The sequence below is a fragment of the Gymnoscopelus braueri genome (genome assembly GCF_963280865.1).
Source record: "Gymnoscopelus braueri genome assembly, chromosome: 19".
NCBI classification, from domain to species: Eukaryota; Metazoa; Chordata; class Actinopteri; order Myctophiformes; family Myctophidae; genus Gymnoscopelus; species Gymnoscopelus braueri.
The window spans coordinates 27,979,164-27,998,595 of record NC_137621.1 but is presented as its reverse complement, the minus strand read 5'-3'; the positions used below and the strand labels follow the sequence as shown (position 1 = coordinate 27,998,595).

General features: G+C 41.1%; 1 protein-coding gene across 1 annotated transcript; it reads right to left on the bottom strand.

Annotated features, from left to right (window-relative positions):
* Positions 1-9,401: 9,401 nt before the first annotated feature.
* Positions 9,402-17,169, bottom strand: LOC308075314 (TLE family member 5-like). Its single transcript, XM_080415110.1, has 7 exons — positions 16,795-17,169; positions 14,018-14,115; positions 13,594-13,657; positions 11,922-11,966; positions 11,224-11,286; positions 10,649-10,723; positions 9,402-10,258 (listed from the first exon to the last, which is right to left on the bottom strand). Exons 1-7 carry the CDS (start codon positions 16,819-16,821, stop codon positions 10,019-10,021), a joined length of 612 nt encoding a protein of 203 aa, XP_080271236.1. The 5' UTR covers positions 16,822-17,169; the 3' UTR covers positions 9,402-10,018.
* Positions 17,170-19,432: the final 2,263 nt, after the last annotated feature.

Here is a 19,432-nt window from a genome sequence, read left to right as displayed (position 1 = left end):
CTACTTTGTTTTGACTTTGTATACTAAGCTTTTAGCTTGTAGCTCTCCACCCCTTTTGGAGGACAAGCGATATTGCCTTTTCATTTAACAGTTCAGTACAAGAAAGGCAGAGGAGAAAATGGTCAAAATTATTGTTGAATGTGCTTAGTGAAAGGTTTAGAGCCTTGTTTTCTTCTGTAGATGTAGGTGTTTAAGCTTAATGCAATTCCATACACATCCACAGCAATGTTCTTTTGTTAAGTGTGCAGATTATTCTCGTGACAAGATTCAAAATTCTGTCATGTCTGTATCCAGCTGCTTTGCACATTACAGCTCTGTTTGCTCAACTCTTCTAATAGCCAATTTACACTTTGTCGAAAACAAACGGAGGATAAATTTGACATTAGGTGGAGGGGCTTCTTTTTATGTGCCGCCTCAAATGCCCCTGGGGCTGCACACTCACTGGCATGGGATGGCTGGAACATGAACAACATGAACCAAAGGCTGTACAGCCTTATCAACCTAAAAGCTCAAGCTAAAGAGTCACTGCCCATATTTCGCCGCAGGCTGAAAACCCACCTCTACAGGAAACACTACCCTTCCTCTCAGCCTGACCTACTTGTTGTTAACTAGTTGTATGAACGCTTGTTTTCTATTGTTGTATTGTTTATTGGATCTTGTTTATTCGATACACTTATTTGTTTTAGCTCATGCTCATTTGATTTAGCTATTTTGTCTCATTAGGAAATAGGTAGCTGATATATTGCACTTTTACCTTAGCGCTAGGTATACTCTTGGTTGCTTGTTTTTGCAGAAAATGCACTAAAGACTTCTGGTGATTAGTAGTTTTTGTTCCCTACCTATGTTGAATACACTTATTGTAAGTCGCTTTGGATAAAAGCGTCTGCTAAATGACTGTAATGTAATGTAAAAGGACTCCACTCCTTTCTCTATATATTAATGTTTTGTGTGCAATCCACACGTCATATTGCAAAAGCTATCCGTGTGTGTGCTTGCGTGATAGAGTGAGAAGGGGGAGGAGATTGCAGTTTGTTGGTAAACTCGCAAAAAGATTTTTATTTGTGCTCACTCAACAACCCGTGAACTCTGTGTTCTGTTGAAAATGTGCTCAACACATACAGACGTTGTTCATGCCTGGGCCTGTTGTTGGGAGTTGTGGGATTCCTCCATTCCTGCCAGAGATGAGACTGCCTCCAAGACCTCAGAAGAAAACAACAACTTGCTCTTCAGATATCACTAGGCTGCAAGCTGCTTACCTACAACATACTGTGCAGTGCCACCCTTTAAATTCAAACAATGGCTGTTTTTCTTTTTACTATTTTACCAGGCAAATATAGCTTTTGTTAACCTTTATCTTATGTGATCTTTAATTCTTAATAATAGAATATGATTTTCCCTCAAATGCCAGGCCTACGGGGTTAAATAAAAATTTGATGTACAAATGGGAATTGAACCTGGGTCTCCCGCACAGGAAGGGACACCAAAGCCAAACATCTTAACCACTAGCCTAAAGGCAAATTTTTCCTTTGTCTTCAGGCAGAGGCTCTGAGCCACTCTGCTACTTCAGCTGTATGACCGTCCACGGTTATTTCTGACTCATTCTCACTATCATAGAAGTGAGTAATCTAAAGGGAATTCTGCAGCTCATCATAATTCATTACTCTATTATTGCAGTGAAGGTTTGGCTTCTCAAAGGCTGACTCAAAGCTATTAAAAGGGAAAATATATGTGAATCACTTGAGTCACTTGGAGAAAGCTAAACGTTTTCCCTTAATTTGATGCATGGTTTACTTTCTGGATGGTACAGTGGCCAAAGTAAAAACAAGCCAAAGTAAAATAAACTAGAAAAGGTGCTCCTCGGAGCACAGGTCTCCGCCAGGTCAGGTAGTTTATTGTGGCCTCCTGGTGGCGCTATAATAGGCCAATGTGAAAAGAGTGCCATTTCTTCTTAGGCCTTTCACAGCAATCATGATTTGAGACATTTTGTTCCAAAAATGTGTTTTGCTAAATTAGACCTGCTGGTGGCGCTATAACAGGCCAATGTGAAAATGGTGGCATTTCTTCCTCGGCCTAGTGGGAATGTGTGTGCAAAACTTCATGGAAATCACACACTGCGTTCATGGTTTGAGGCATTTTGTTCAAAACGGACCTCTCCTGCAAACTTTGGAGGCCAATGTTAGCCAATTAGGATGGAATATGAATAATCGGACAGACATTGAATCAATATTGAATCTAGGTTGTTTGACAGTTGTTGTTTTTTTGGGGGGTGGAAGGGGGGGGGGGTTGAGATCAGAACACACACACACTGGAACACACACGTGCACGCACACACGCGCGCGCACACACACACACACACACACACACACACACACACAGTTTACGTATCAATCAACCTGCAGTGAATTGATCCAAGTCTGCTGCTTTCAATCAACGTAATGAACTCATTTGCATGAGGTCACAACCAGCCTAGCCTCGGAAACCCAGGCTTTTTTTTTTGTTACAAAAGAAAAAAAGCCTGGGGGAGCGATGCAAGAACGATGGTCTTGGACCTTGTTATCTCCTAACCAATCAGAGTGCAGAGGGGCGTCGCTCTAAATTTGGTGACGTCAGCGTGCTCCGTGCACAGGCCGAGGGGGGGAGGGGAGGGGAGGCGGGGACATAGATTGGTGAAGCAATAGGAAGCCACGCACAAATCCAGGCGGCTGTGTTTGGGTCCGCCCTTCAAGACCATGGATTGAGCTCGTAGCCTCAGGCTACAACCAGCCTGGTTCCAGACTAATCTTCATTTTTTTTGCCCTTGGCACATTAGGTCTTAAGCCTTAAGGCACCTCCACACATATGTACATGTTTCTTTTAGTGCTTTTAAGTGTCGTTGCTGGATGTTAGTCTTCAAAACATGCTTCACAGTAAAGGAGCAGGAGGACTTGAACCCATGGCCTTTGGATCATGTAGTCAGACAGTGACTTAAAGGGCAAGACCACTTTGGTAGAGGTTTGGGTTGTGTAGTTACCTTGCCATGATGTAACTCCAAAGGTGGACAAGAAATAAAAAATAATTGCTCCATTGATTAGAAATTGATAGTTTAAAATATGCTCCTCATTGACTTACATTGTACGATAAAACAGTTATCAAAGTCACTCTTTTAGCACGTAAACGAACGCAAACAAAGTTGATTCAGACAATATAGAACATCACCAAACCCAGTACTGTTTTTTTTTTAAATAAAAATGTCAACTTCCTGTTGATTTTGCCATTTTTAATAAGTAAAAACCTGGACTGGATCCGCGGATCCGGATCCAAATCTTCAAATAGTAAAATCAACAGGAAGTTGACATTTTTATTAAAAAAACAAACAGTACTGGGTTTGGTGATGCTCTATATTGTCTGAATCAGCTATGTTTGGGTTCATTTATGTGCTAAAAGAGTGACCTTGAGCGCTGTTTTACCGTACAATGTAAGTCAATGAGGAGCATATTTTGAATTATCAATTTCTAATCAATGGAGCAATTATTTTTGATTTCTTGCCCACCTTTGGAGTTACATCATGGCAAGGTAACTACACAACCCAAACCTCTACCAAAGTGGTCTTACCCTTTAACACAGTGACCTGCATGCTGCCTGCTACACATCTGTTTTCCTCCTGTTTTAACTAACAACAAACAACAATACAAACAAAATATATCAAGATACGCAGTTGCATTTATTTTAGTTTTTATATATATCGTTGTTTGTTGTGCAGTTGCTTTTCTGGATTGTTTATGGAGAAGTTTGGAGCACAAAACTCTGGCGTTTTTGTGATAAATCCACTTTATTTAGAATGTATGCTTTTTTTAAGAGTCAATTCCAATTGACACTCATACTTTTTTAACCAAGAGACTTCTCAGTCTAAATTTTGAACACACAATCTCTGCTCTGTAAGGATGTCTATCTTACCACTGTTTTGAACTCATAATCCCTGCTTTACAAGGCAAGTATCTTACCACTGTACCACTGTGGTTACTCACATACCTGCCAACCTCAGACCGTCCGATAACAGGAGATTTTTTTCCCCAGAACATTTTTAACAGAGTAGATGTAATTTCCAGTATTCTGGTGGAGTTTGACACTTTTATCAGGCTTTACTTACACAGGATCCATTAAAAAGTTAAAAGTAGCAATAAAAGAGCCATATTTAATAATAACATTTTGCTGGGGACCCCATGGAACCCCCCCCAAGGACTCCTGGGGGTCCCCGGACCCCACTTTGAGAACCAATGCATAACGCTTTTTGAAAGTCCTGGGAAAAAAAACAAGACTCGCGCAACAAAAATCGGCAAGACACACCATCTCCAGTTTACTTCCCGTATCTGCGTTGTCTCGCGTCTCACGTAGCTATCTGCGAAGTGGGCGGATGCCTTTTTAGGAGACCGGAAGCAGGTTGGCATCCGCCCACTTCACGCAGATAGCCACACGAGACGCGAGACTATGCAGATACGGGAAGTAAACCGAAGATGGTGTGTCTTGCCAAATTATGTTGCGCGAGTCTTGTATTTCTTTGTCGATCTGCTGTTTTTGCTATTTTAGCATGTTTATGCTGAAAATTAACACTTTTGGCCATAATGAGGTTTCCGCCCGACAGACAATATATTTATATTTATATTGTACATGCAAAATTGCTGCTATACGAAAACGTATTGTCATGGCACTGTTTCTTATTTTTATTTTCATTTGTAATAAAATGTCACTGACATCACAAGGTATTCTTCATTTTACGTATGGTCCAGTATTATTATTGATTCATATCAGTCACTGTATTCCAGTGGGGCAAGGCAGCCTACTGTAAGTCTTAAACAAAACATATAAAACATAACCCTAACCCTCAACAGTGGGATAAAATCAATATGGTAACGTCTTATGCAAATGAGCCATGCGGTCGAAGTTGAATGTAACACAAAACAACGCTTCAAAAGTACAAAGAGACTAATATGAGTGGCTGAGAGATGGTGTAGTGGTCTAAAGATCAGACTCTCCGCATTGAGATTGCGTGTTCAAATCCCAGTCATCCCATAATTCAATGTTGTAGTACTTTGAAATTTTCAAGGCCAAAATACAAAAAAGCAAGTCAAGATCACTAGAAGACACCTGCTGAGAGATGGTGTAATGGGATAGTGGCCAAAATACTAAAAACCAAGTCAAAAGCAAAAGTATGCTATCATAAAGGTTGCTGGACAATATATTGAGGATGAAATGCATAATGTATTAAATAATATAAAGGTAATATCAAATACATTGTAAAAAATGAGATACACAACGCTTTATTAGCAAGACAGTCTTTTATCATATTATTCCTCATTTTGCTGGTTTCCCCTGAAACCCCTTTACTGTTACAGAGTAGAACTGCCTTATTATCTCTGCTGATGATGTGGCCATAGCTGAATGATTAGAGAGCCTGCCTGGCAAACCATTAATCCCAAATTCGATCCCAGGCCTCAACAATGTGTCAAAGTGTCCCTGAACAAGACACTTAAAAGAATACTTTTTTTCTATCAATTACACAATCCATGAAGCCTTGAATTCATGGAGATTTTTTTTGTTTTTGACACATTCTTGAGCACAGACTCAGACATATTGGTTGGATCGGTGGTGTCACGTAGGTGTGAGGATAGCGTAGCGGCCAGAACCTGAGCCTAGTAGAACATAATCACGATTCAAATCCACTTTTAGCACTATTTAGCACCATTTTTGTTTGGTGTGACATATGATCTATAGCCTGTAGACTACAGGCCATTACTCAGCTAGTTCTATTGCGTGCTCTTCACTGAAAGATTAGAGCCAGGCACAAACTTGGAAAAAACGTCTGAGTTTTGAAGTCACAATCAGGCATTTATCTTATCACTGTACCACCGTGGTTTATACTCAATTAGTTCTTTTGGCTGGTCTTCAGTGAAAGACTAGAGCCTGACACGAACTTGGGAAAAAAATACTCCTCATAGTGCGTGATCTTTAGTGAACTATAGAGCCATAGCGTCAGTATCATGGTCAATGTCCTGGTGTTAGTGCCCTGGTGTCAGTATCCTGGCCAGTAGGGTCAGTATCCTGGTCAATATCCTGGTGTTAGTGCCCTGGTGTCAGTATCCTATAGTCAGTATTCTGGTGTCAGTATCCTGGTCAGTATCTTGGTGTCAGTATTCTGGTGTCAGTATCCTGGTCAATATCCCAGTGTCTGTCAGTATCATGGTCAGCATCATGTCAGTATCCTGTCTGTGAAGTACAGGCGTAGAGGCAGCTTTTCAACGATAACAAGGTCACTCTGGCCTGCACTCTCACACACAGTGGTAAATATTTTGGCTGCCTGCTCCAAACACCATGAAAAACACTCTGCTTGTATGATCAATTTATTCTTAGAAATTCCGACAGGGGTTACGTAATTTTTTACTAAAACCCAATGGTTGGAATAGATTCAGCACCCCCCAAAAAAAACGTATTAGACATCCCAAAAGTTCATATTGGCCAAATTGTATCTTTCCAGTTCTTTCGCCAAGGCCCTCCGGGCTCCCACAAGTTATTTTGAAAGTAATTGAGAGGTGTTAGTAGTAGACACCTATGAACATATTGGTGAAAAAAGCTATTGGTAAGCATCTATTTTGCAGATGGCAAAAAAGTTCCCTTTATTTATATATTTTTTCATTTATATATATATTTTGCTCACTGTGCAAGCTCTAATCTAAACGTTACCACCGTTTTGTACAGGACATCCAGGCCACTGTATGGTGTACCATACAGCCAATGCTTTATTTCCACACAATACACCACTGAAAAAGAGAAACTGTATTTTCCACCAGGTCTTTTATTTGTAAGGCACCAAGAGACGCTTCCTTACTGCTGAATGGTTCATTCTCTTTGAGTACACATTTTAGTTTTTAGGTTTTTTTTCTTGCCACTGTCTTTTTTCTTTTTCCAAACGAGGCTATGGTGTAATTTCCATAAACATACATTATAAACAAGTTCATGTTTGAAGTTTCGCACACAAAAAATAGTTTAAAAAAATGACAAATGACATTTACAAAGCGCCAAAAAAAAGGTTGTTACCACTTCTTTGTTACAGACAGAAAGAGGGAGGGGAGGGGGCGGGGGGTGTCAATATAGTGCCTCTCTTACAATAGGCAAGTAATGCACACACAACATCAAAGTTTTCCATGACACTTGCCATACATACATACACACATTAAAAAGCAGCCTTGAAACATACAAAAATGCTTTAAAAAAATTATATGTATATTGATATATTCATATATGTATATAAATTGGCCCTTCACGAAAAAAAGAAAAAAAAAGGAAAAACATACCATTCTTGTGTCTGAGTTTTGTGAAGTTAGAGAAAGAGATAAGCTTCAGCATAGAGTGCATCTCAATTACCCAACACAGCTCTGCTTTCTCCTACTTTTCAATTCATACTAATACACCCACTTCTGGCAGACTTTTTTAATTTTATTTTTTTTAGATCAAATAAAGTCAGGAATTGCTCAAAAACCAAACTAAAGTAAAGACAAGGTGAGGAACAACAAATAAACCAAAACACCCAGCACTCAACATGCACTAATACAGCCTCATAGCCTAAACATATTCCTTGTCAATGACACAATTATAACAAGTCACTATTTCATTTTGTTGAGCCGGGCTACTGTTTCCAGTTTTTGAAAAAGAGAAAAAGAAAAGTATCACTCAACGGCTAGCACAGAAGGAAAGAAAGCCAGAAGAGCTGGTGAGTATATTGAGACGCAGCCCAAGTGCTTTTTGAAGTTAATACAAAGAAAGGTAGGAACTCTCATCTCACAATCCAACATGACACACTCATTAGACATACAGGTGGGTTGCTAATGCTCTGTAGAGCACTCAAATTACAGTGGAATATACCGAGCAACTATCAGCCTGACAATCACTAACACACAGTCGACAAAGACAGACAGAATGCATTGGATGCATGAAGGTTAAACACTCATATAATGGAACAGGCATACATGCACCTTTCTTTTAGGTACTACAGCTTTTGGTTATGACAGTATAACGAGGACCAAGTGGTTTAGTGGATGAAAAGCATGTTACTGCCATCTGCTGCTCACAAGGTGGATGCCATTTACCAAACAAAAAACGGGGAACTAGAAAAGTGTTTTTGTTTTTTATTTACCTATTGCAATTTCAAAACCAACTATAATCATAAAAAAAAAGAAAACTAAATTTCATCTATAGAATTAAACCTCATAATTACAGTAACTGATTTTCTCTTCTGGTACAGTACTGTATGTCACCGAGTGCTGAAAAATCTATACCTTGTTCCAACTGGCAACAAGATACTGTATATATATATGTCATTAATCAGTAGTTACAACTTGGATTAAGTCATAAGTACAATATATATACTGTATATATGGGTGCAAGAACCTTTCATGAAAGAAGCCTGCTATTCTTAATTGAGGAACCAATGTGTTTGCCCTTGCTTATAGAGCTTTAGCAAGTCACCGATGGAACCTGTATTTCATCAAAACCAGGGGACAGTGAGAGGAAGGAGCTTCCCTTGACATTCACAAGTTAAACCAATGATAGGAAAGACAGGCTGATCGATAGTACGAACAAAAGTACTATAACTTACAGGAATACAGTACTCAGAAAAAACCCATGGCCGTCCATCTTTTATATCCATCTCTATTTTTAAGACAGGTCCTATTCAAGTTCATCTTGATCAGTTACACTGGAAAGGTAGGGGGTAGGGGCAGGAGTAGGGTCTGGGGAAAATACAAATGGTGCCTTTTTCCCACCATTACATTCATTCCAGCATGCACACAAACATTTCCAATGTTTAATTAGCCTGTTGTTAAATTCAAGGAACAAGAAAAAAGTAATTCAATTTCCAAAATGTTAAACATAGTTACATTTGAGGACCACATTATATTGGGTGGGTAACTCTCTTAAATCAAACACAAATTAACAGAAATGCACCGTGGAATACTATGCTTTTTTTTCTTGCTATGGTTTCACAATGGGGAAGAAAAAAAGATTTCCCCACTGACATAGGATTGAGGTACATCATAGCTGAACTCCTACATTAATTTAGTTTTGGATATGAATACAAATCAACACTAGAGGGCAAACTTTAGTCTAAATGCATTTGATGAGTGATTTGTTTACAGCATGTCCCATTGTAATTTCGGACAGTTAAAAAATGTAATCGAAATATCGAGAGAAAAGGGTTGATTGGTGGAGCTAGTATATTACTAAACAAAGATGGATAAAGTGGGGAAAAGAGATAAAGAGAGTTGAATTGCATGGGCTAATACTCCTCATTGCATTTAGCCACCAGGAAGTACCACTGGTACAGGAGGAGAGGCCAGACAAAAGACACTGGACAAAAACAAAAAAACAAATAATCATATACAAACTGATTTTATATATTGATTACTGGTACAAAAAACCCAAAACAAAATCAAGTGCGGGGCTTGTGAATAAAGCGCAAGGAACATGTGATTTCACTTCAAGAGGCAGGACCATGCTGAGAGAAACTGCTGCTGACATTCAACCTTAAAGCTCACGCCTCACTCTAAATTTCAGTCAAGCCTAACAACAGTGGCTCACACTAAAATAAGCATCTATTTTAAGTCTAGAAGCCTGAACTGAGTCTATTACCTCTACATATGATGGAACCCAACCCCCCGCCCGCCCACCCTCACTCTCGTTCTCGCAGTCATTCATCATCCGAGCACCTGAACTGGTCCTCCACTTTCACACCTGCCAAAGCCCACTTCAAGGAACAGTTTACCTAGATCATTTCAACACCCAGTGCAACTTGATGTCATCATGATTACTTTCCACCCTTAACACCCCCGCCCCAGACACACACACACACACACACACACCACACCACACCCCTCTACAGAGAGCGAACCATGACTTGTATCCATCACAACTTAAGCTAACATCCCCACCTCTCCTTCTCCTCTGCTCGTCTCACCACCCACATCCCTCCCTCCCAGTCGTTCAGTTTGGACTAATCTGACTTCTCCCCGTCCTCTTCTCTCTGCTCCCTTTCCGCAGCTTCTCTGGCCTTGTCCTCCTTAGCCAGCTGGGCCTGGGCATGGGAGTGGTTGGCCAGGATGGAAGAGAGGGAAAGCAGGCCGGAGCTGGAGGACACCGCAGGCATGCTTGGAGGGGTGAAACCCAGGGGCAACGATGTCATGGGCAGAGCCAGGCCCTGGAGCTGGGACAGCTGGTGCACCTGGAGCTGTTGCTGGAAAAAACAAGATGCACACATGTGAGCACAGATGTTACGTATATGCACATGAAAATAGATGCTGTACATGGATACATATAAACATGTCTGCATGTTATGTGTGTTTATGGTGTAATGTAAAATAATATTTAACAATACAACAAATGATAACAGACCTTTAAAAAAGGACCACAAATGTGGTCTCGCAGGACTGTTTGATTCATTTCATTACAGTGTCATTACAGTCTTGAAACGTGCTTTGGATATAGGTAAGCCAACATGCTAAATAAAATTGTGCCTTGTGTTATTCCTTGGTCAGAATTACATTAAATTATGTTGCATTTTAAAGATCAGATAGATTTGGTAACATTTTAAAAACATTTGACAAAATGTAAACAACCACCTTACCCGTATGATGGAATTCATCTCAGGGGGTGTGACTTGTTTGGCTCTCTCTATGGCACCCAAAACCTGCTGCTGATGCTAGAACACAAGAACACACAATAAAATGAACCACACTGACATGCACGCATCATATGTGTGTGTGTGTGTGTGTGTGTGTGTGTGTGTGTGTGTGTGCAAATATATAGTGCTTTTATCCAAAGCGCTTTACATTGATTGTGCCATTTACCCATTCACACACACATTCATACACCGATGGCGGAGGAAACCATGCAAGGCGCCAACCTGCTCATTGGGAGCAATTATGGGTTCAGCGTCTTGCTCAAGGACACTTCGACACTAACTCTGGGGGAGCGCCCCAGCCCGGGATCGAACTGGGAACCTTGCGGTTTCCAGTTAACTCTACCCGGCCACTCTACCCCTGAGCCACTGCCGCGTGCGTGCGTGCGTGCGTGTGTGTGTGGAGGTCTGCCGTAGAGAGATGATGACTTCTACCTGCTCACTCACTGTCATTTGCTGTATATAACAGCGCCAGCTAAATGACTGTGACTAAATGACTGAAATGACTAAAACAAAATTACCTCCTGTGATAGGTAGGGGAGAACCTGGGCACAGATTCCATTCAGTCTCTTCACTATTTCTGCCTGCAAAACAGACAGAATAACAGGTTAAGAACAGCAGAATACTAAACCCAAGACAAAGAGTTGATAACTTGTATTATTCCTAATACAGCCTTTATTTGCCCTATGTGAGAGGGTGATAGACAGACAGAGAGAGTGATACGCTTGCACTAATTTGCCAGCTCAGTTAAAGCGCCATCACACACTGAACCGTCACCACCAGCGACCTCGCTACTGAGGTAACTCATCATGTCAAACATGGACGAAACTCGACTGCCAAACAGGGATGCTGCAAATGTTTGGTCAAATTTACGGTGAAGTGCCACTGGAGCGCAAAAGAATCAAAACACATGACAATACAGAAAACTGCGACCTTCGGCGGTTCACAGAATGGCTGCATGTTTTCAGCCAAGTGCATCCCCATCCTGTTGGAACTACCATTTTGGGGGCAGTTCCTTGTTGACAGTAATGTTAATCAATTATTTCTACTAAAGTGATGATCAAATGGTATTTTCTTTATGAATAAATAAGGCAAAAGTTGTGTGTATGTGATAAATTACCCAACTTACACTGAATGACAGAGACATTAGTCTACATCTTGAAAGGAACAAAAAAGATGACATGGCTACATTAGAGAAGAAACAGTCATTAAAGTTTACCTGTTTGTGCATTTCAATGTTCAGCCCGTAGGACATCTCATAATACTAGAGTAAGCGCAGGGAGAAAAAGAAGACAAAAGTCACATATTCATTTAGCAGTGGTGGACCACCACAGCAAGACAATTGCCACCACTGCTAAAACACAAACCATTGTTTTACGACATTGACTGCCATTAACGTCTATAGAAGTCATTTCAAATTCAACGCTTGACTGCCATGGACGTCTACAGACGTCAGTTAGACTCTTCAGTGATTACGATAGAGGGCGCTCTTCCGCAACCTGGGACTGATCCTGGGACTCCCGAAGAAGAATACACCTGGAAATCACGTGATCTAAACAAATCCCAGCCCGTCCGGACTAACGTTATCAGATTTATAAAAATACATTTATCTCTGACTTTTCCCAGATTGCGTTTTTGGTGAAAACAAGCTATATTCAACTGCTGGTAACTAAATAACGGAAGATTGCGGTTACAATTTTTCTTTTCCGGATGATATAGAAGAGACCCTCATCCTCCCCCCAGACATCTGATGTTTACATCTTTGAAAAGACAATTCTGTGCGTCTCGGAAGATTAGTAAAAACGCTGACGGTGGTGGATAGTGATGAGCGGGTCGACCCGTAACCCGCGGGACCCGCGGGTCAACCCGCGGCGCGGGTAGGTCGAGTCAGGATTTCAGAGAAAATTATGCGGGCTGAGGGTGAGCGGGTCAGCCGCTCTCCACGAAAAAAAAAAAAAAAAACCCTATTTTGACCAACATGCTTGTTTATTCAGCCCATGACAATGTTGTGCTACTGTAGACATTTAAAGGGATTTTGGGTACTTAAAAGAGCGCTATATAATATATATATATATTCCCACCGCGGGTCGCGGGGCGGGTTGAGCCATAGATTTATATATGGGTTCGCGGGGCGGGTTGAGGCGGGTCGCGTTCCGTCGCGGGTTGGGGCGGGGCGGGTCATGAAAAAACCCGACCCGCACATCACTAGTGGTGGATGAATTAACTAATTAATTCCCGGCAGTCAATGTGTTAATACTTTAGTACTTCTATCATTCACAAGTATGAAAATGAGATCAGTGTTTGCACGGTACAGAATAAAATCAGGATTTGACAGTGTACCCTGCCCAACAATAAAACTGGAGATCAAACAAAAGACAACCAAAATCACTCCAAAAGACCATAACAGAAAAACTAAATCAGATTTTTATTTTATTTAAACTTGATTTATAATACAGGTAATCTCATTTGAGACCCGAGTTCTCATTCTCAAGTGAGACCTGATTCGGACAGTAATAATCATATGGATCACGTGGAAATCAAGATCCACATACAGTAGGAGCGGTGTGGCTTACATGTGGACCTGTGACAGTATCTATGACATATCTATGACGCATGACTCCTAATCTGGGCAAGGTTTCAGCCTGATCCGAGCCCACAATCTTCCATTATAAAATTAGAGTTCAATATTTAAAATATAAAACATATGCCTACCGGCAGCGTGCACAAGAAATGCGGTGCTGATCGGCCCAGCAGTTTGCAAGATTAGCTCCAGATACACAAACACACATACACACACCTCTTCTAGACAGCTTGCCTCCAACAGAGCCACTGTTTTCATCAATATAGTATATATCAAACAGATAAAACCAACCAAGTACAATATCACTCACCATGATGTAGTGACGTTGCATCTCAGACTTCTCACTGGCCAGTTTATCACACTCCAACTTCAAACTGATTCCAAAGAAGACAAGCACAAGAACTTTATCTTTAGGAATATCTTCACCTTGTGTGCAAGAGTCATTTTCTGATACTGCAACTTTGGACATGTTTATAAACTTAAGAGGATTACATATTGCAGGCCTATTAAAAAAAGGGGACAACTGACATGTGTTTTTGTTGTGCTTAATCTTAGATTAAGGGCATTAAAGGGTGATTTATACTTAGTTTTGTGCCGATGTTGCGCAACCAAGTATAAATCTGGCATTAGGATAACAAAAACATCATCATCATACAAGTTAATTCGACTTATTAGGTTCAAATGAAGATTTGTTTTACTACATTTGAGTGAGTTTGCATGCAGTAAATAAATACCTGTGGTACTGTGCTTGGAGAAACTGGAACTCATCCTTGATGCGGTCACAGGAGTCTGAGGTGGTGAACTTGAGAGGCTGACTGGACTGAGAAGATGCCTGGATGAGAATAGCAAAACAACAATTTGAATGTAATGTAATCGAAGGCACACGCATTAGTCTAATGCCGATACCCGACTGTAACCCGGATGAAAATAAGTAGAGCCCGAACGATATCTCAATCTTATTTCATTTTTTCTCACGACATCGGTACGGGCAATTGTGCAGCCGATGTGTCCCGACTTTCAAACTGCCATGCCTATTTTAGGCCTGTCATTCTTAGTGAAAAAACTAATTTGTTTTTTAAAAATAGGGCGTACGTGTTTAAATTTAAATGAAATAAATTCTAGTTAAATGTTCTCAAATAGAACATAATGTAATATAAAATCTTTGAAAGTTTTTCAAAGTTGCACTTTTTGACAGAATATTGGTCAAAATGGGTAATTGGTGGTCTAGGACTCCCCGAAATCGAGATCGTACTCAAAATTCTGGAATCGGTCGGACTCTAAAAATAGGCATCACACAAGGATCTTGGTTCATAAAAGCTTATCTCTAGCTTTTCCCAGAGAAGCCCCCCAGCATATGGTATGGAAGCCATGATACGTGGATTCTGACTCATTGCTTATATAGGTCTGGAACATGACTTTCCCATCCCAACCTTACCTAACCAATTTTACCCACAAATAAAGCAAGTTAAACGAACATTACCTGGCACCGGCCAGGGCTGAATAGGAGTGTTTTAGGTAATGCTAGGCTGAAGATGAGGGCATGTGTGTATTTTGGATGTTTAGTAACGGCAGAGGATAGAAAAGATGTAGATTGCTACATAGGGATGTGAGCTTGTCCGGGAGTGAAAGAGAGACCGGAAACAGTAAGAGAGACAAGATAGATGCGGCATAGAAGAGAGAGAGTAGAAACAGAGAGTGGGGAGAGGATACAGTATTGGAGAGAGCGCGAGATCTGCCAACTTAGCTACTTAGGGATGGAGAGGATCAAAAGTACCTTAATCATTCAATACTAACCTAAACAACCAGAGTGTTCTTTAACAGGCATTGCTTTTGTCCTGGCCAGTAGGAAACGACTCACTGTCACTGCAAAACCATCCACAGGGCTCTTTCAAGAAATGCCGTGTTTACACAAGGCTAGATTAAAGTGCTGACCATATGCGAGAGGTATTTAGTTGATGGAATCAGTCTGGTTAGGTACAGAGATGGACGACACGCATAACTGCCAGACCAAAGCAGTAATCCAGGGTTTAATCTGGTCTCCTAAACCTTATTACTCTCTAAACAAGTGGCACAAGGGCAGTGGGATTATGAGACTACCGAGAAAGAGGTGCCCTGCTTCACACACACACACACACACACACACACACAGTGGTCAAATCTCTGCCTCCACAGTGTAAGCATAAAATGCAAAACTGCAATGCTGTGATATATATACAAATGTCATGCTCCACAAAGCACAGTGCAAACTCCTGACTCAGAATACCATGAAACTCCCCATTAGCCCCCTAAACTGTTTTGAAACCAGATAACATCATCAGTGGTGGACACTGATATACACACCATGAATTGAATACATAGGACCTCAATGGAAACAAGTCCACAGGACTTTTTTTTATGTTATCCTTTAAGCCCAAGTGTATGACTGTACTCGTGCCGTTTGCATTTCTGTCTAATAAAGTATTCATTCAATCAATCAACCAACCATACAGTATGATATACAGTATTTTCTGTACCACATTAATAGGCCTCTTCCTGGCAGTTGTATTCTTTCTCAAGTTATCATCGGGTGACACGCTATATATATATACACACACACAAATGCGTGCAAACAAAATTCAGTCATAATAACGCAAAAATGGTTCTATTCTCCCCTTTAAAGGAGGTGTGTGTGGATCTTTGTCTACAACGTGGGAAGGGGGGGGGGGGTCATGAAACCGGGGAAGCAATTAACCCATTAAGACCTGGAACTGTGTCATTTTTAGATTTGAGCAAAAAAGCATTATTTTACACTTTGGGCTATTCAAAAATAGCAGATCTACAAGCTCATAGCGCGGCACCGAGTGCCGCGCTACGAGCTTGTAGATCTGCTATTTTTGAAAATTCCTGAAAATGTGTGCAAATCTTTGAATATATATATATTTTTAAGCGAACATTTTTAACTCAAATCTTTGCTTCTGGGGGTCCCTGGAACAAAACATTTTGATGGGGGTCCGCGACCAAATACATATACTTTTGGGGGTCCTTGACGTGAAAAAGATTGAGCACCACTGATATAGAAACATACGTTTTTCAGAAAAAAGTTGAGATTTAGGAGACATGTAGAATCGGCTTCAGGTCTCAATGGGTTAGAGGGGCACGTTTGCCCTTTGCCCCTAAAATTATGACGCTGACCTAAAAAGCTAACGTCGTTTAACTATTGTTAGCAAACATGATAGTTACAGTAAACTGGATTGGATGGATGGGGTGGCTTTAACTCACAATTAGCTAGCCGCCGTTGCAGATAACATCCTTTATTCGTTTGTTTTTTTAATGTGTGTTCCTTGTTTAAATAAACTAGAGTCAGCGGCAAAGAGACAGTAGATCCTACTAGAGAGACGCTAGCCCTGTGCTAAGTTGTTGCTAACGCTGCTGTGGGAGATCCCACAGCACAGCGTTAGCAACAACTTAGCTACAACTCGCTTTCGCTTCATCTACAAACCTGGACCAAAGTCTTAAAGTGCTCTCGACTTACCGAGTGTCTTGATTGTGGAAACATCATGTCAACAATGGATTTCACCGTGTTTCCCTATTAGAACTGCTCTATGGCTCCGACAGACACGGGCAACACTTTAAGCTAAAGCTAACTGACTCTCTCTCGGCTTTCTTTTAAAAATGACTGTAAAGCTAAAAGAGGGGGGGGGGCTGTGTTGTGTTTTCACTCTGTCATCGTTGAAATAGCGTCAAGCTATAGTAACACCGCAGCGACAATGTTGTAGTCTAACGATCTTCGCGGTGTAAATTAAAAAAAAAAGAAAAAGAACGCCGTTCCCCCCGGAGATAACAAAGATTAAAGCGTCATCAAAGGAGAAGGGCCATCGGGTTATTTAGAAAACGCCTCTGGAGGGATCCTGGATGTTGACATATGAGCCCCTGACATTCCTCTGTCTCGAAAGAAGAGCGACTCTTCTCGCTGGATAAACCCGGCCGTCGAGAAACGGGCGCCCCCGTGCGGTGTAGGACAGAAGTGGTCAGGCTTCTGCTTTGGCCTCACACCTACAAACCAGTGGTGGAAAAAAGTACTCGAATGTTTTACTTAAGTAAAAGTATCAATACTGCAATATAGAAATACTCTGTTACAAGTAAAAGTCCGGTACTCAAAATGTACTTGAGTAAAAGTACAAAAGTATTGGTATCAAAATGTACTTAAAGTACCAAAAGTAAAAGTACTAAAATGTTTGAAAATAGCAGATCTACAAGCTCACAACGCGTCTTGTAGATCGGCTATTTTCAAATAGCCTAGGTATAAAATAGGGCTAAAGTGATTAATGTATGTTTTATAACGTAACAATTTATATCTACAAAGTAACAAGTAACTAAAGTTTTCAAATAATTGTAGTGGAGTAAAAGTACAATATTTGCCTCTGAGATGTAGTGGAGTAGAAGTAAAAGTACTAGAAATTGGAAATACTCAAGTAAAGTACAAATACCTCAACATTGTACTTAAGTACAGTACTTGAGTAAATGTACTTAGTTACTTTCCACCACTGGCGGTGTAGGACACTTCTGTCAGGTCAGGCTACTGCTTTGGCCTCACACCTACAACTCATCTAACCCCCTGCTCATTTTTGCTCGGGTGGGATGGCTCAGAGGAGAGGACAGAATACAGCAACTCGCAATGGGCCTGGTCTGCAAGATACACTACACCACAAAGACACCCATGTACATGTACCTGTCAAACTACTTCACAAACGTCAAAGATGTCCACAAACACCCAGAGGGAGCTCCACAAATCACGTTCAACCCAGATTTGGCTCAAACAAGGGGTTAAATTAGTTCTACTGCTATGCCACCAAAATGTGGAATGCCCTACCAACAGTCATAAAACAGTGTGAATCCTTACTCTCCTTCACCCCCCCCCCCCCCCCCCCCCAACATGTTTTTCTTTTTTATTACTACTCATTTATATGATGTTTTTGCATAGTATTGTATATCTGTCACTAAATGTTTCGATTAATTGAATACACAGGACCCCAATGAATGGAAACAAGCCATAGTGCTTTCTTGGGTTTAATCCTATTTAGCATCCCTTTGTATTGAACTGTACTTTTCTGTGCTTTTTTTGCAAACTGCTAAATGAAGTTTTCAATCATTAAATCAATCAAGTGCGACAAAGACGTTCCTTGAGAGTGTTCCAAATGGACCCTTACAGGTCCGTAACTCTGACATGCACTGACTAACTAATTTAGGCTTATCCTCATTACCCAGACATATTTGACATCTGGCTACAGGTAGGTTCTGAGTAGAGAGGGCCTGACCTGACTGGACACCACTGCAGACTGGAGTGGAGTCTATAGCAGTAACATCCAGAAGAACGGGAGAGGACAGGTGGTGACATTTGGATGATTTGGACATAAATGACAAGTCCTGGAGTTTAGATGGTCTCGATGGTAAGTGTAACACGTAGGTTACGGTGTGTCCATCAAAATTGGAGGACAAATGCAGTCGGTCGACCTCTGACTCCAACAGAGTAGGAGTGTATCTGGACTGGCCTGCGCCTTCTGGCAGTCTGTCCTTGGCTTCTATGGTCTCCTATGACACTGAAACACATCTGCACACCGTCCACATTGAACGGCTCTACCCTGTATTGGATTTATGTATGACTCATAATCCTCATTATCTCATGTGGAGATTATGTTTTTCCCCCTGTCCGTTTGTGTGTGCGTGCGTGTGTGTGTGTGTGTGTGTGTGTGTGTGTGTGTGTGTGTGTGTGTGTGTGTGTGTGTGTCTGTCTGTTTGTGCGCATCTAATCTCAGACAACACTGGACCAATAGGTGCTAAACTTTGCGTGCATACTGGAAGTCAGAGGAAGTCAGATTGGGCTGAAACTTTGCTCAAATGTGGAGATGACTGACATCATAGTACTACTGACATCCTATACTGGCCACATGAAGTATGAGATCCAAGATCAACATGGAGGCCATGCAGTTTTTACAGCATGGCTCTGTAGGAGGCAGCGCCATCTAGAAGAGTGTCTGTCTGTGACTCTGTGGTGTCATATCATGTCCATATATGGATCCTGAGATATTTCGTATTGGTTAGCTGGAAGTGGCATGTGTCCTTGTCACTGCACTAATAATCTCTCAACAGATTCTGTCAGCACCACTGCCCTA

Excerpts from the sequence above, each read along its gene's own strand:
- LOC308075314 (XM_080415110.1), bottom strand. The coding sequence starts at position 16,821 with ATGATGTTTCCACAATCAAGACACTCG. Across the intron at positions 10,724-11,223 it reads TCCCCTACCTATCACAGGAG|CATCAGCAGCAGGTTTTGGG; the intron begins GTAATTTTGTTT and ends CTTGTGTTCTAG. Across the intron at positions 10,259-10,648 it reads AGATGAATTCCATCATACGG|CAACAGCTCCAGGTGCACCA; the intron begins GTAAGGTGGTTG and ends TGTTTTTTCCAG.